Raw genomic sequence first — 16900 nt, 5'->3', positions numbered from 1 at the left:
TATAGCCTACAAGAAATATTACTTGTTTATGTAGGCTATAAGCATTTTTTAAACACAAATACCAAACAAAAACATTCTAAATTCTGAATCTAAGCATGTCGAACATACTGTGACGTCACAGTGCACTTAACATTCGAGTGAACATTAATGTGCTTCTGTGTGAACAATCTCAGGAGAGAACTGACAGCGAAAGAAGGATTTCATAGAGAAGGGCAATATTTCTTTATTGAAAATGTTACCAGCTAATTTAGAGTCACCCTTTATCATTCAACCGGCACCTCCATCAACCATCAGGCCAGCTTCATCCATCATCAGGCAGCATCGCCGTGTGCAGATGCCGTTAAAGCACCGAGAGTCTGTGAAGCCCACTGACCAGGCATCCACGCTCACACCACACATGATGATTGGAAAAGAGTGTAAAATACATCTGACCCGACCTAACCAGAGTCAGACAACCATCAGGCAGCATCACCGGTTGCAGATGCCATCAATGCATCAAGAGTCTGTGAAGCCTTTAGTCCAGACACCCACGAACACACCACTCATTGTGACTAGAAATGAGGGTAAAGTTGGTCTGACCCGACCTAACCAGAGTCAGAATATCAGGCAGCATCACCGTGTGTGGATTCCGTCAGAGCATCGACGATCTGTGAAGCCTGCCACTGTCCAGGCACCCACGCACACACCACCACTCATGGTGATTGGACACGAGCATACAAATGGTGTGACCCGACCTAACAATACAACGCGGGCGAGAGTTGAAAGGCCACACTGGGAAGTTAACAAATCTCCAGTCCCGACTCTGCCTCCGCTGGTTTGTAAAGTTGCTGTCAAGACGGACAACCCCCGGGTGACAGCGAGAGCTCCGTTACGACAACCTAATCTGCCAGTGCCTGCGGCTCGTCGGATAACACCTGTGCCCCGAAGCCGTGTGGAGAAAGCAGCCATAGTAACGTCAGTTAAGCGGAGCCCTGTTCGTCCAATAGAAAAGAGCAGCAGCTGTAAAAAGAAGGAGCCAGTTAAAGAAAAACCGCAAATCCCAGTGAGACACCTGGCTTTGGCCGATTTTCCGCCAGTGAGTGAATCAGTGAGGGCACTGATGTGCAGAATAGCCGTTCAGCAGCATTCAGAGCGGCAGCGGGCAGCAGCGACAACTGTCCGGCGAAGAGCTGACAGAGCAGCCACGACAACTGTCCTGCGAAGAGCTGAGAGAGCAGCGACAAATGTCCCGCGAAGATCTTTCTGAGCAGCGACAAATGTCCCGCGAAGAGCTGTCTGAGCAACGAAAAATGTCCCGCGAAGAGTTGCCTGAGCAACAGCGTCCGTGGCGAAACCATGTGGGTGTGTCCAGCATGAAAAGTCAAGTGGAGCGCACATGTTGCTTTTGTAAGCTTGAACGGTCTGGTGGTGAGGCGTGCACAGACCATAGACGACCACAAGACCCAGACCCAAGTCCTCTGCACAGACCCTATGGCCAGCTTCAACTCCCTCCCACCAAATGCTGACATAATATATCGCGATCTTCAAGCAGATTAAATTGGATGAAATATTCTGAATGAAATCAATCCACAATAAAGAGAAGCTTTATTTTGAATGAGGAGGTTTTTTCTGGCCTGTCCTGGCTCTGCTATTGTCTAAAATGAAACAAATTTATGATCAGTGTTAAGTTGCAGATAAATTCTAAGTGCTAATGCATTGAATAATAAGTTAAAATTATGTTTAGTCATATTTTGGAGTCAGTTGTTCACAGTAAGCTTTAAAAAACAAATTTATGAAGCGTATGTTTCCAGCAAAAATCATCTCAAAATCTGTATAGGCTACTATTGCTTATGTTGTAGCCTATAGGCCTACTTTTACTTGAGATCAAAATGTATTGATTGCAAGTGTATATGTTCATAAACTTTAGAAGTTCATAAAATTCATATGATTGTTAGCCTACTTTCATTATGATTATTTACATTTTAAAATGCTGTAAAGAAACAGTCACAAGATAATCTGAATCACAGGCTAAACCATTTCTATAATTTGCATTGCTGATTTTTTTGTAAATAAATCTTACTGACCCAAACATCGGTGCACTGTATGTGACAAAGCAATGTATTTGTCATTTGTATTTGTTCCAAACCTATGAATTTATTTTTAATTAAACACAAAAGCAGATATTATGAATATTATGGCACAAAAATAGGCACCACTGACTTACCCTAAGGTACAAAAGTGAAAAGGTTCATCTTTGTACCTTACTTACCCCTAAATGGTACATATAAAGGGTACATATCAGTACTTTAAGAGTTGCATATTAGTACCTTAAAGGTTCATATTAGTACCTTTTTGGTTTTGTACCTTATGGGTACCGCCCCAGTGACAGCAATGTACCTTTTTTCTGACAGTGGGAGAGAAATAATGCTATGGAAGTAAATGGCCATCAACTAGCCCATATTATGGTATGGGGAAAAACATGCACAAAAAAATGGGTTTTTGTGTCTCCTTTCTTATAATATTAATGTAGTTCAAATATAAATTAGGTTCTTCGTTCTAACACTGACACTTTGAGGCACATTGAACGAATCTGTTATGTGATAATAGATTGAATCTCAGCATATAAGCTACTTTTGTATGGATAATTAACAGCATTATGATGCTTCTTTGTCTCTGTGTCTGCATGTTCTCATTGGAAAGGTTTTTGTGCAGTGTTCTTGTGTTTCCTGTCACTGTGGGCCTCAGAGCACAGAGTCGGATACTTCAGCAGAGGAGATCTCCAGAGCCACATGGATTTGTTCCTTTTTTGTCACATTTAATATCAAAAACAGTTTTACTCTATTCAGTCAATGTATCATCTAAATGTATTGACGATGATGCCATAACTAAAAGAATATTATCATCATAGACTTTATTATTTACTAAAACAAAGAAGCACAGACTAAACCATCCATGAGCATGTTTCTCATATGTTTAGTGACTCATGTGTTTAGTGTTTTTTTGAATGTGGTTTGACTTCGGTTTTGTCACAGTGAACTTCAGAGCACAGTAGTACACAGAGTCAGACACACGCACATGCTTTTATTTTCAGAGGAACTGATAATGCAGATGTGTTGAAATCTGCATTAAAGGACAACTCCGGCAAATTTTTAAGTTTATCTTGATCGTTATATCTTTGTGAGTAGGCTACAGTCTATAGAAAAAAAAAAACCGAACCGGATTGGTGATTGCAACGCGGAGTTATTACAGTTGATAACCAGAGCCCCCCCTCAGCTAAAACGGCAGCTTTGGGGGCATACATGTAAAGGGTGTCTTTGTGCCTCTTAACAGACACAAAATGCAATTAAAATGTCTGTCTGTCCATGTCACATGACAACGAGATGCGTTTAGCCACTTAGCCATTGTTTAAATTCACCTGTTTTAGGCGGCTAGTTGTGTCTTGCGCTGAAGTCCCGTGGGAACTCAGCGGTAGCCGGAAAAAAAGGCAGTCCAGTTGGTAAGAGCATCATGTGTGTGTAAAGCAAGATTATTTTTAAATACGGCACATCTTTCCTCAAGCCGTGTATGCCCAAATGGAAGGATAAATAAAGTTTACATTACCTCCACAGTGGATGCACCCGTCTTCAACCATGGAATGGCATTTTTCTTCAACCGGCCCGGCTGTGTTGTGTCTGCGTAAGTTAGTCAAGTGTTCGCTGCAAATTTTTACAATTCAGAAAGGCACAAACGTGAACCATTTCTTCACTGGTGAGCCCGATCGGATCATTATTCTATTGATGTCCGGTCACGAACAAATCGTTCTTTTTAACCGGTTCTTTTTAGTGAACCGGGCAAACCAGTTCACCAAATCGGACTGAATCGTTCTAAACGGTTCGCGTCTCAAATCAGCGCTGATCACAAACGTTATTTTAGTTACTCACTTTCTGACATGAGTGACAGTCCCTCCGAATATAAATAAACAAATGTCATGAATTATATGTTGTAACTCGAACCGTTCACTGAACTGAGTCATGTTTTGCTAAGAGATCTGATGAGAACTCACGAGTCCTTATCGGATCAGCAGTACAGAATCGAAAATTATTTCTCTCGGACACGTTCATACTGAGGACTGACCAGCCGATGAGCAGAGCCTCATCATAAACACGACAGCTAGCCGGCTAAAACAGGTGAATTTAAACAATGGCTAAGTGGCTAAATGCATCTCGTTGACATGTAAGGGCCCTGTTCATGTTAAACAGACATTTTAATTGCATTTTGTGTCTGTTAAGAGGCACAAAGACACCCTTTACATGTATGCCCCCAAAGCTGCGGTTTTAGCTGGGGGGGGGGGGGGGGTGCACCTGAAATGTAATGTTAGATACCTGAAAAGCAGTTTATTTCATATGCACCTTTGCTCTGTTGTATATATTTGTACTTGTAGTTTGACTCTTATTAACTTATTTTTATTTGACAGTAGTCCTTTTTTGCCTTAAAATACCACATACCTAACTGTGATAAACTAAACCGTGATTAATTGAAACCATAACACCCCTTAGTATAGATCTTATTTGCCAGAGAAACAAGCAAAAAGCTAGCCTAGAAATCTAGGCACCCTAGCGGCAGCAAATCTAATTTGCCGCGAGTGTCGTCTAGCAACTCTCAATTCACTTCTGAGCTGTAAACGGCAAACTCTGGTCGCGCCAATCACATCGTGTATATAGTGGGCGGGGCTTAATATAATGACAGCCGAGTTGCGCGTGTGTATGCTTCTAGTAAACACAGAAACTGCCGAACGGCGGTCTTTCGAATCAGCTTTGACCGCGACTTGGAGTTAAGCTTTTCTCTGAGAAAAGAACAAAGAACGGCACTGAAGTTATTTTTAAGAAGGGAAGATGTGTTCTGAGTTTTGCCGACCGGATACGTTGAAAGTTTAATCTGTCAACTTGCTCTGCTTCACCTTCGTTGCTCTGGTTGGTTGTAGCGCTATCCTATCGCGTGCAGAGGGAGTTTGAAAGACGAACGTTTATCCCGCCCCTCGGATTGAGCCCTGTCAATGGTGAGTTTCCAGACCAAACATCTTGATGTGGGTCTGGCTTGTCAGGCTAGCAAAAAGCCATCTTTATAATTTTGTTTTTGAACTTAGCTTTTGTGGTATATTTCTTGTGGTATATTTTGCGGCTCACCCATCAAAACCCAGCGTATACAGAAGACAGCCTTAGAACCAGTGTAGAAAATAGCCTATTACTTATAAGTTATGATGTTTTTGAATGTAAAAACTACACAAATGTCATTAGTTTACCTCAGACAACAGTATAAAATAAATTTGAAAAGCCAGTTCATGACACCTTTAAACTGAGCAGTTCATTCATAAGTCTGTAAGAGCTTACCTTCATACTGTGGAAATACAAACCGGAAGACATAACACAACACGTGCAGAGAGGAAAAGAGGCGGGGCTACAGAAGCAACAACAGAGCTATTGCATTTAAACAACAAAACATTTTATTCCAGCTTCATTCATAATTGTTTTATCAATAACACTTGAATGTGGGCAAGTTTCATAAAAAAAAAAAAATAAGAAAAAAAGAAAAGAGAAAATCGTGTTTTCCTCAGTCCTCAGATGGAGTCCATCAACACCCCCAAGTTTCCTCTTCCTGGGTCAACATTTCATTCAGTAACATTAGGCAGTTTATGATTAATATGCTTTTTTTTTTTTTTGATGATTATCTGCTGTTGGTCCATGCAGATCTTCTTCTTCGCTTGTTTCAGATCTGGAGATGCTGTACTATTTCAGAAGATGTGTAAGAGCGTCCCCCTTACCGTATAACAGTGAAAACACGGATTGTCAGAAAAACTAAAAAGTTCAGAAATGGTGTTGCTTTAACTTATTTTAATTAAGCAAATTCAACAAGCAGCAAATATATATATATTTAAAGTTTGACTATGCTTGGATTGGTGAAAGACTTTCACACAGTGATTGAATGTCGGATGAAGGTTACGCTACGACATGTGAGGAGACAAAGCACGTGAGCGCAGCGGCTGGAAATGGACATCCCCGCTACTTCCTGCACTCCCACAGACAGCAGCGTCCACGTCCTCTGGCTCAAGCTCCTCGGGTAGTGCCGGAGCTCCAGGGTCTCCGGGTTTAGGCAGGCTGGATGATGTAGTGGAAGACACATTCATGCTCCCGCTACCTCCACACACCGACAGAGCCTCGTTCCCTCGCCCCGACCCGTAGCGCAGGTTAAAAGATCCTGTAGCCACCGAGGCGGATGCGCTTGCTTCTCCTTCAGGATGATAACATATAGTGGAGTACTTGTCATAGTCCAAGTCAATTTTGGAGAAGTCATTGGTTGCACTTTTTGTACTTGAATAACATGAGTTGGCTGAGGATCCTGCTGCAAAACATGATACAATATGGCGTTATATAATATTGTCATGCATGAAGGGCCTTACATGATAAATGGTAACACTTTATAATAAATATAGCGTAATAAAGTATTTACGACTGTAGTTAATACATTAATAGACTATATACAAATAGGGAGTTATTCATTCATTATCACTGTAAATAACAATGTGTTATTGTTGAATTAGCACAAGACTAAACTGTGATGAGATTTCTTGTCGAGGTTAAAAGCTGGTGTAATGACCTGGTCATGACGAAGTGTGAGGGTGACGTTAGGAAAAAAAATACCAACGCTACATTTATATTATGCCTGCTCTGTAGTTTTGCTTTTTATAGAAATAAAAACTATTTGATTCCGGTGGATAACGGCCGCTCCAATTGCATCAGCTAATCCAAAACAAGCTCTTTGAGTCAACCATAGTGCACAGAGCTGATCAATGATCACGTGAGGATGATTGACTGTACTGTGGCGGTAGACTGGGTAAACCCAGCCTGATCTGCTGGCGATTTGATTTCGCCCTGCAACTCAGTCTAGAAACCTGTACATTCATTTCTACTGCTTCTTTTACACTTTTGCAGGAACCAATCACAGACTGGCTTATCCACCTGGTGTGCTATTGGCGGGTTTAACATGATGACGGATAGAGAAGCAATGAGTCGGTGCCTGTTGATCACGCTTTTTTTTTTGTCTGATTGGTTAAAGGATTATTTAATTGAGTACAGAGTCATTTGAATAATGTTCGTTTATCCTATTAGGCAAATATAAATGAACCCAAGAAAAGTTAAAATAGTGCTAAAAAGACTAACTTATTTCCCCTTATATGTACAGTAGGCTATATACTTATAAATAGATACAAAAATCGTTGTTAATGCCAATCACCAACCCCAAATTTGATATTTGGACATTTCTGTTTATATGAACCTTAAATGCTGCAATCCGATTGCCATGTTCATTTACATGTGCATCACGTGTTCAAAACAAAGCTGCAGTTGTGCGTTCAGAGTCGCAGAAAGTCACTGCCAGTGAAAACAATCTGACTTTTATGCACGTTTGCATGACGTATGTATACACACCATGGCACTGCACATAGGCACAAAGTATTCACACCTTCCAAGCTAATGGAAATTTCATTCAGATCCCGTTAAATAAGATTGATTGAGGTGTTTATATGAAGTCATCCATCTGATTACTAACAGATTATTGGCTCCATGTAACATCACACTGGATGCGGTGATCTTTTCTTGTTTTTGACCGCAGTTGGATGGTTTATTTCTAACAGTAATGTTAGCCGTTTCAGTGGCTGTTTACTGACATACTGACAAAAAATTGGTTTCCTGGTAGAGGATCAGAATGAGGGTTGAAAATATTTTTTTGCAAATATATGACTGTTCTTTGTGCAAAAAAATTACTTTACTGTTTAAAGGGTTAGTTCACCCAAAAATGAAATGTATGTCATTAATGCCACCCTAATGTCGTTCCACACCCATAAGACTTCCGTTTATCTTCAGAACACAGTTTAAGATATTTTATATTTTAGTCCCAGAACATATGCAGTCTATGCACACTTTCTTGTCCAGGTCCAGAAAGGGAAAAAAACATCACCAAAGAAGTCCATATGTGATATCAGTTGGTTAATTAGAATCTCTTGAAGCATCGAAAATACATTTTGGTCCAAAAGTAACAAAAAATACGCCTTTATTCAGCATTGTCTTCTCTTCTGTGTTTTTCTAATAAAGATTCAAACGGTCATGAATCAGTGAATCGATCAATAATTCGGATCGCCAATGTCACGTGATTTCAGCAGTTTGGATCGCGTGTCAAACTACTGAAATCATGTGACATTGGCTATCCGAATTATTGATCGATTCACTGATTCATGACCGTTTGAATCTTTATTTGAGGTGCACGGAAGAGAAGACTGAATGAATGAATGAATGAATGAATGCTGAATAAAGTCATAGTTTTTGATATTTTTGGACCAAAATGTATTTTCGATGCTTCAAGAGATTCTAATCAACCAACTGATGTCACATATGGACTACTTTAATGATGTTTTTATTCCCTTTCTGGACAAGGACAGTAAAGTGTGCATAGACTGCATTATCCTCTGAAACTAAAATATAACACTAGCCTGTCGTCTTATTGCGCTGGGTGTATGATAGGGCCCAAAAAGTAATGATTAATGGGAAATTAAAAATGAGAAAATATGAAGATACAGGGTTTCCCCTCAACAGTGACGATGTTTGATTTCATGATATGACCTTTTTAAATAAATATGTTATATGTTAATATTAATATGTTCTTTCTTACCTTTTAAAGCTTCCAGCCGCTCATTTTTGACGCGCTGCACCTCGTCTGTAATCTTTGCGATGATGAAGTTGAGTGTACGGCCCCACTTGATAGACTCAATGAGCATGTCTAAACCCCGTGGGTTTTCTGCCAGGATATCCAGCAGTTTGCTAGTGCGTTTCCCTCTCGTGGTTCTGCAGCTGATCTCCTCCGTGTCCTCTCTGGTCAGGATCTTCTTAGAGCGCAAGTAATCAAAGTGCCTCTCAGCGATGATCTTATCCACCAGGTATGGCCGTAACCTGTCTATGGCCTACAATGAAAAAGAGCTTAAGTGAAAATTTACAGGCTGATATTTGCAGTCATCTTCCAATTTCTTTAGTGTTCTTTAGTGTGTAATTTTACTGTTTGAGCATGAAAAAGGTTTCCAAAGTCCCACCAGTGGGAGTTTTTCTCTATATCAGTGTTTCTGAACTCCCTGAAACGCCTCTATTGTTGTCTTGAGTTTTCTTTCGGGAACCAACACGTCACAATATTCCTCATTTAAATAATTCATATGCAAAATAAAGGGGTGGAGCCTGGTTGAGTTAGTTAATAGTGTGTTGAAATTGTCAGTTATGGTAAGGGACAGGACATTTCCAAAAATTGCCACAACACACTGCTCCAGCCAACCAATCAGAGCACATTGTGCTTTTCGGAAGGAGGGGCTTCATACAGACAGGACCGGAGTTGAGAAACACCATCCCTGCGTCTGAATATGCCCACTTCCATAGTATATAGTAAGCAAAGAATAGTATGTGAGCCAAAAGGTGTGTCCAAAGTCCTCAAGATTCCAAATGTATGGTCATATCCACTGATCTATATAGAGAATATATATTTACGGTGGGGCAAAAAAGTATTTAGTCAGCCACCAATTGTGCAAGTTCTCCCACTTAAATGATGAGAGATACCTGTAATTTTCATCATAGGTATACTTTAACTATGAGAGACAGAATAGCTGTGTCTCATTTCAGAAGGCTGCGTCCTCCGGAGGTCGCATTTGAAGGGTGCCTACGTCATAAGGCCGTCTCATTTCAAAAAAGCGAGTAGGACTATCCAAATGCGACCTTCGAATGCGTCCTTCTTTCACAGGAATTCGGAGTGTGCATGAGGTGTAGCCTTCACGGCTGGAGATGACCCACAATTCTTTGCGTCTCCGTTAACAACAGTCATATTTTTTTTATTTTTATATTGTATGAAAAAACGGCACCACCGCCAGATATACATGCGAGCGTAGGTGTGGTGTTTAAAATAAGTAGTTCAAGCTTTTTTTGTTGTTTTTTTTAAGCTCTATTACCTCAAACAGATAGTTGTGGTAAACAGGATTACAAATGTTTAGTGCATTTTAAACGTTTAGAACAGTACATTGCTGTCAAGATAACAAAAATGTCAGTCATTTTCAAGTTATAAATAATTTTCATTCATATAACTGGCGTGAGAGCGCAACGAGGCTGAATTTGTTGGCATAGCAACGTATTACTTCCTGCCTGTGTGTCCTACGAAGGACGTCTCGTTTAATTCTGATTGAGGACGCTCCGTATACTGCATCCTACACAGGACGTGTCCTCCAGAGGACGCAGCCTTCGACATTTAACGAAATGAGACACAGCTAATGAGAAGAAGAAAAAAAATCCAGAAAATTACATTGTCTGATTGTTTAAGAATGTATTTGCAAATTATGGTGGAAAACAGTGTTGTAGTCGAGTCACCAACTGTCGAGTACGAGTCGAGTCTCGAGTCCCAGTTTTCCGAGTCCGAGTCCGAGTCACCAAAGAAGAATTTGAGTCGAGTCCAAGTCAAATCACCATTACCTGAGTTCGAGTCAGAGTCGAGGCTCGAGTCCCGTGTTCGAGTCCAATTAATTATACTTGAAATTATCATTTATTTCTGTAATGCAAAGCTGAATTTTTAGTATCATTCCTCCAGAATTCTCATAACCTGTGATACTTTTTTATAATAGGCTACTTTGATGAATAAAAAGTAAAAAAAAAAGAAAAGAAAAAAAAGAAGCAAATGTTTTAAAAATAGAACTCTTTTGTATCAACAATATACACTACTGGTCAGTAATTTGGGGTCAGTCATTTTTTTTCTTTCTTTTTTTGAAATAAATCAATAATTTTATTCAGCAAGGATGTGATTAAATTGATAAAAAGTGACAGTGAAGGAGATTTATATTATTTGAAAATATGTTTTACTTTTAAATAATTCTTTTTAACCTTTTATTCATCAAATATATTAGGCAGCAGAACTGTTTTCAACACTCATAATGAATCCTCATATGGAATGATTTCTGAAGGATCATGATCACTGAAGACTGGAGGAATGATCCTGAAAATTCAGCTTTTATCACAGAAATAAATGATAATTTAAAGTATAATAAATTGAAAACAAAATATTTTAAATTGTAATAATATATCATAATATTAAAAAAAATTCTGTATTTTTGTCAAATAAATGCAGGCTTGATGAGCAGAAGAAACTTCTTTCAAAAACAATACAGCAATGCTTCCATAGACACATTTGTGTATTTTACAAACTATAAATGTATTATTTTGCTATAAATTATATGTATTTAAATATCTGAATGAAATCTAAAATAAACATAAGCGGGATTAAGCGCTGAGCGCGTCCGTCTTTGGCTCAGCGCCAGCCATTGCAGAAAGCATAGTTTGAATCTGGCTTCACTGTAGGCCTATGTAGACATCGTCGACGTCTGATGCCAAATAGGCAGACATCGCCCAACCCTAGCTTCCTCTGTTTATTATCGTATATGCATTGGTCAATAATAGTTTCTGCATTTTCCTAATGACAACATTTAGACCACGAATAATGCAGGATAATGCGGCGTAAGGTGGGTGATGTCAGTGAGTGTGTTGTCAAGCAAGGAGAGCGAGCGGTAGCAGTGTCTGTGAGGGGAAAAAAGATCACGGTTCGCGGCTGGTCTTGGAGCCGGAAACAGGAAAAGTGTAACATCTTATATCAAATTTTATGACCTATTTAGTCAGAAACAACGTAATTCATTTGATGAATCCTCAAGTCCGATTTTATATCCTTGAGACTCGAGTCCAAGTACGAGTCATCAGTCCGCGAGTCCAAGTCGAGTCACGAGTCCAGAGAACGGAGTCTCGAGTCGGACTCGAGTCCGAGTCCAGGACTTGAGTACTCCATCACTGGTGGAAAATAAGTATTTGATCAATAACAAAAGTTAATCTCAATACTTTGTTATATACCCTTTGTTGGCAATGACAGAGGTCAAACCATTTCTGTAAGTCGCCACAAGGTTTTTACACACTGTTGCTGGTATTTTGGCCCATTCCTCTACGCAGATCTCCTCTAGAGCAGTGATGTTTTGGGGCTGTCACTGGGCAACACAGATTCCCTCCAAAGATTTTCTATATATGGGGTTGAGATCTGGTTGAGATCTTGAAATGCTTCTTACGAAGCCACTCCTTCAGCCCAGCCAGGTTTCATCTTCAATGCTCAAAATCTCATGATACATGGCCCCATTAATTTTTTCATCCTGGTCCCTTCGCAGAAAAACAGCCCAAAGCAGGATGTTTCCACCACCATGCTTCACAGTAGGTATGGTGCAACTCAGCATTATTTCTCCTCCAAACACAACAAGTTAAGTTTTTACCAAAAAGTTCTATTTTGGTTTCATCTGACTATATGACAGTCTCCCAATCCTCTCCTGGATCATCCAAAAGCTCTCTAGCAAACTTCCGACGAGCCTGGACATGTACTGGCTTAAGCAGAGGGACATGCCTGGCACTTCAGGATTTGAGTCCCTGGCGGCGTAGTGTATTACTGATGGTAGACTTTGTTACTTTGGTCCCAGCTCTCTTTGGTCCCAGCTCTCTGAAGAGTAACTCTCCCAGTTACTCACTAGGTCCCCCCATGTGGTTCTGGGACTTTTGATCACCGTTCTTGAATTCCTTTTGACCTCAAAGGGTGAGATCTTGCGTGGAGCCCCAGATCGAGGGAGATTATCAGTGGTCTTGTATGTCTTCAATTTTCAAATAATTGCTCCCACACTTGATTTCTTTACACCAAGCTGCTTACCTATTGCAGATTCAGTCTTCCCAGCCTGGTGCAGATCTACAATTTTGTTTCTGGTGTCCTTTGACAGCTCTTTGGTCTTGGTCATAGTGGAGTTTGGAGTCTGACTGTTTGAGGTTGTGGACAGGTGTCTTTTATACTGACAACGAGTTCAAACAGGTGCCATTAATACAGGTAACGAGTGGAGGACAGATGAGCCTCTTAACCCCTTAAGTGTCACTGGCCCACCGGTGGGCCCATTTGCCACTGCATGTTTAAAACAATATATCCTATATTTATCCTGATCTAATGTTGACAAACTATATATCAATCGAAAGCTTACGAACTCAAGATTCATCCTGTGCAAACCGATTTGAAAACGGACCTTGCGTTACCATGGAAACGGTGCTCTAAATTATTCTAGCGGGCTCCTCCCCAAGTGGCGTTGTCATGTTTCATATTTATTTAACATATTTATTTAATTTATAATAAAAACCTTTTCTAATCTTGACAAAATGCATATCGTCGGAAAGGTCTTAGTCTCACCGTTCTATATCTGCAAACTGTTTTGTGATATTTACACAAAAATATGTACATTTGACACAGGAAATTGCATTTAAAAAAATCAACGGAATTCGAATGACACCCGGTGGCTATTTGTGGTACAACGCCTAAACAAAATCTCATGGGAACTTCAATTTTTGTGATATCAACTTCAAATTTGGAACACAAATTGATTAGACATGTGGCTTTGATTTGATAGTAATTTTAGAGTCCACATTATTTTGTAACATATATATTGTATATTAAATATTAAATATCTAGTACAGTATATTTGATTTACAGTACATTTAAACTTCCATAACTTTTTTAAACTTAAATTTTTTGAAGTGATTTCACTTGAGCAATACTCTGCTGACTGTCTTCTTTAAAATGAGACCAAACTTATGTCTATATTCCAAAGCATTCTTGAATTGCAACCATTTAATTTTGGATAGTGAATTTTCATGTATATTTTCAAAAAGGGGGGTGACACTTAAGGGGTTAAAGAAGAAGGTACAGTTCTGTGAGAGCCAGAAATCTTGCTTTTATGTAGGTGACCAAATACTTATTATCCACCATAAGTTGCAAATAAATTCTTAAAAAATCAGACAGTGATTTTCTGTCTCTCATAGTTGAAGTGTACCTGTGCCTCTCTCATCTTTTTAAGCAGGAGAACTTAAACAAAAGGTTGCTGACTAAATACTTTTTTGCCCCACTGAATAGTAATTTATAGATCAGTGGTCATATCTAGGACTTGGTAATATTTCAACTTTTGATTTTGAAACCACGCAAGAATAATTGTCTAAATGCCCCACATCTTTAGGCACATGTCAGACCAGCAACAAATTATATTTTCCCACATCAGGCATTAAAGGCCAGTTAATATTTACAGTTTGTTTTTTTACTTCAGATTTAAACAAAAATGTAAAAAATAGACAAATTGTGTCTTGTGTTTTCTCTTAATTTTTGTTTATGCATATAACAATTTAACAACAAAAAAAAACAAGTATATTGTGTTAGTGCTTGACATGTCAGGTGCTAATCAACACCAAATCCCTTCATTTTTATCCCTTTCCCCCTTTCCCCCCTAAAAAATATTAATGTGACAAGGTTGAGAGTAGTGTGACAGGGTTGAAGACTGTAACAGGTTTAAAAAGAGACGTTACTTTCCATTTTATATTTTTAATATAAAAATAAGTAAATTAATATCTTAAGTCTTTCTTTCTTTCTCTCATATTCTGTGTCAACATATGTGCACAAGCCTTTCTGCTGCTGATGTGGCTGCCATTTCTGATATAGGAGACTTATCAATGTTTAAGTGGACATATTACATATACTATATTCAATTTATAACAAAATTATGAGTTGTCATGGTTTTGGTATGTATTTACTGAAACAGTGGCTATTTTATTTTTAATTAAAATGTTTCATAAAATCAAAAACTCAAACTTACAAGTGTCCAATCCAGAAACTATGAGAAATATACATATAATGTTACAGGGTGGATGTTTTGTGCCCAAAATAGACACTGACACATAGAAACTCTTGTAGTGTAGGAGAGTAGACCATATATAGCAGCAATGAAATAAGTACAATGTATATACTATATGGATTAAATTACAATTTTTCAAAATAATAATTTTCCATCTTAATTTTGAGATGAGATGGGGTTGAGTTGTTTAACTTGATGGTACCCTCGATCCCTGTCTATAATACACCTCAGTAATATGAATAAAAGGTATGAAACTACTTATATCACTAATAAAGACACCTGAATGATTTTTGGTAAATGAAGTCACATATGGGCGAGTCTTACTTATGGGTGGAGAATGGTTGGCGCAACAGGGTTGAGTTAAAAACTTTGTTTTTTAATAAAATATCTTTCATTTTTAGAAAAATTAACAATAAAGTAACACAAATAGATCTATTGCCAAAAATTACAGACGTGCACATTTTAAATATTCTCTAAAAGTAGGCTACAAATTCGTTAAGTGCCTCAGGGACGTGAAAATGCTTGGTGATTGATAGAAATAAGATATTGTTTTATCATAGAACATTATTTAACATCTTATTTTGGTCAAGCACCAATTTAAAATGTCTGGGGCACTGAAATGTACAAGTAGGCTTTTCGGCTTTATGTTTGGCTAACACGTGTGGAAACTTTGTTTACGCAGACTGGTTTCTCACAACAATTTCAACGAACCAGGAGAAAGGTTAAGTGAGTTAACATACATCAACTTTGAGAATAACTTAATTATAATGTCTAATATCTAATCCAGCGCGTAGGCCAGTATAATTTAAGCATGAATGAGTGTAGCTACTTAATAAGGTGGGCTACCGTTTACAGCTCATTTAAGCAACACTGAAGAACCGAAATGAACCGTAAGAATTGGTTTACATTGTCTTGTCTGTGCACTCATTATACATTTCTGTCGGGTTTATAATCCGGGGGCAAACTGCCTCGCGCCGCTTTCACTTTCACTTTATCGAACATATAATCTGCTCACAGACTTATAATATGTTCACAGACAATTTGTTTAACGCATTTTCATACACACGATACTTACTTCCTTCTTTATATCGGCCATTTCGTCCTCCGTCAGGTGAGTCTCCATCCTCCCTCTTATCTGTTTTTCACCTCTTCTAAGTTACCAACTAACGTATAGTTCCGGAAAGAAAATATGACGACGAATTGCACGTCAAAGACAGGGAAAATAATCGAATTTTACACCGGCGAAGCCCGAACTCCGTTCTTTTGACAGAACTATCTCATGGTTCTCTAAAGTAAAGGGGAACTACCGGGATCTTCAACTTCCTTATTTGATGCATAAAGGCGCACTTACGTCATCGTGCTCTCTTATTTGCTCTACTGTATGTGTAATATCTACATCTATGCCACCAATAACAAATTGAGCAACAAAATACTCTTTTCAAAAATTGAATCTAGAATCCAGCATTTTATTTCCTTGTAGCCTATCCTTTTGCCAAAGTTGTTTGGGAAGGAAATTTTAATACTGTATTTGATGCAGCTATTGATGGCCCCCAAAAAGCAAGCCTGAGCCTAGTGAATTAGATAATGTATGTTTAAGATTGGGCCTTACTAATGTTTAAAGATATAAGAATCCAGACAGAAAGGAATATACATGCAGTAATAAAGACTCATCTCTTCATTCTCGTATTGACTATTGGTTAGTTTCTAATGATTTAGTTAATAATGTGGCTTCTGTAATGATAGAAACTTGCATAATGACTGATCATTAAGGAATATTTATAAGAATAAATATGATGCAAGATAAATCAGTAATGCTTAAAGAAAAAAAAAAGAATATTATTGAAAAATATAGGGCAATTGCAGATATAGAAAAGTCATACATAAAGTACTGGGAATTAATGAAGTTTAGTATTAGAACCACTTTAGGCATCTTAACCAAGAAAAAGTGGAAGCAAAAAATAAATAAAAAATACGAAAATTCAATCATTGAGGAAATATTAAATCTAAATAAAAAGGAAAAAGAAGCCATGACTGATTCTGAGTTTTAAAAAAATGATCTTGCTACATACTGAGATAATAAGAAAAGAAATCAAAAGGAGCATTTATTCAATCAAGGCTTAAATATATAAATAAATA

At 38.4% G+C, this 16900-nt stretch overlaps 1 protein-coding gene across 1 annotated transcript; it reads right to left on the bottom strand.

The window, feature by feature from the left end:
• Positions 1-5446: 5446 nt before the first annotated feature.
• Positions 5447-16091, bottom strand: bcl10 (BCL10 immune signaling adaptor). The gene is made up of 3 exons (XM_067452283.1): positions 15840-16091; positions 8677-8965; positions 5447-6354 (listed from the first exon to the last, which is right to left on the bottom strand). The coding sequence occupies exons 1-3, from the start codon at positions 15885-15887 to the stop codon at positions 5957-5959; spliced, it is 735 nt and encodes a 244-aa protein (XP_067308384.1). The 5' UTR covers positions 15888-16091; the 3' UTR covers positions 5447-5956.
• Positions 16092-16900: the final 809 nt, after the last annotated feature.

The sequence above is a fragment of the Pseudorasbora parva genome, chromosome 9 (genome assembly GCF_024679245.1).
Source record: "Pseudorasbora parva isolate DD20220531a chromosome 9, ASM2467924v1, whole genome shotgun sequence".
NCBI lineage: Eukaryota > Metazoa > Chordata > Actinopteri > Cypriniformes > Gobionidae > Pseudorasbora > Pseudorasbora parva.
This window is presented reverse-complemented; position numbering and strand designations above follow the sequence as displayed.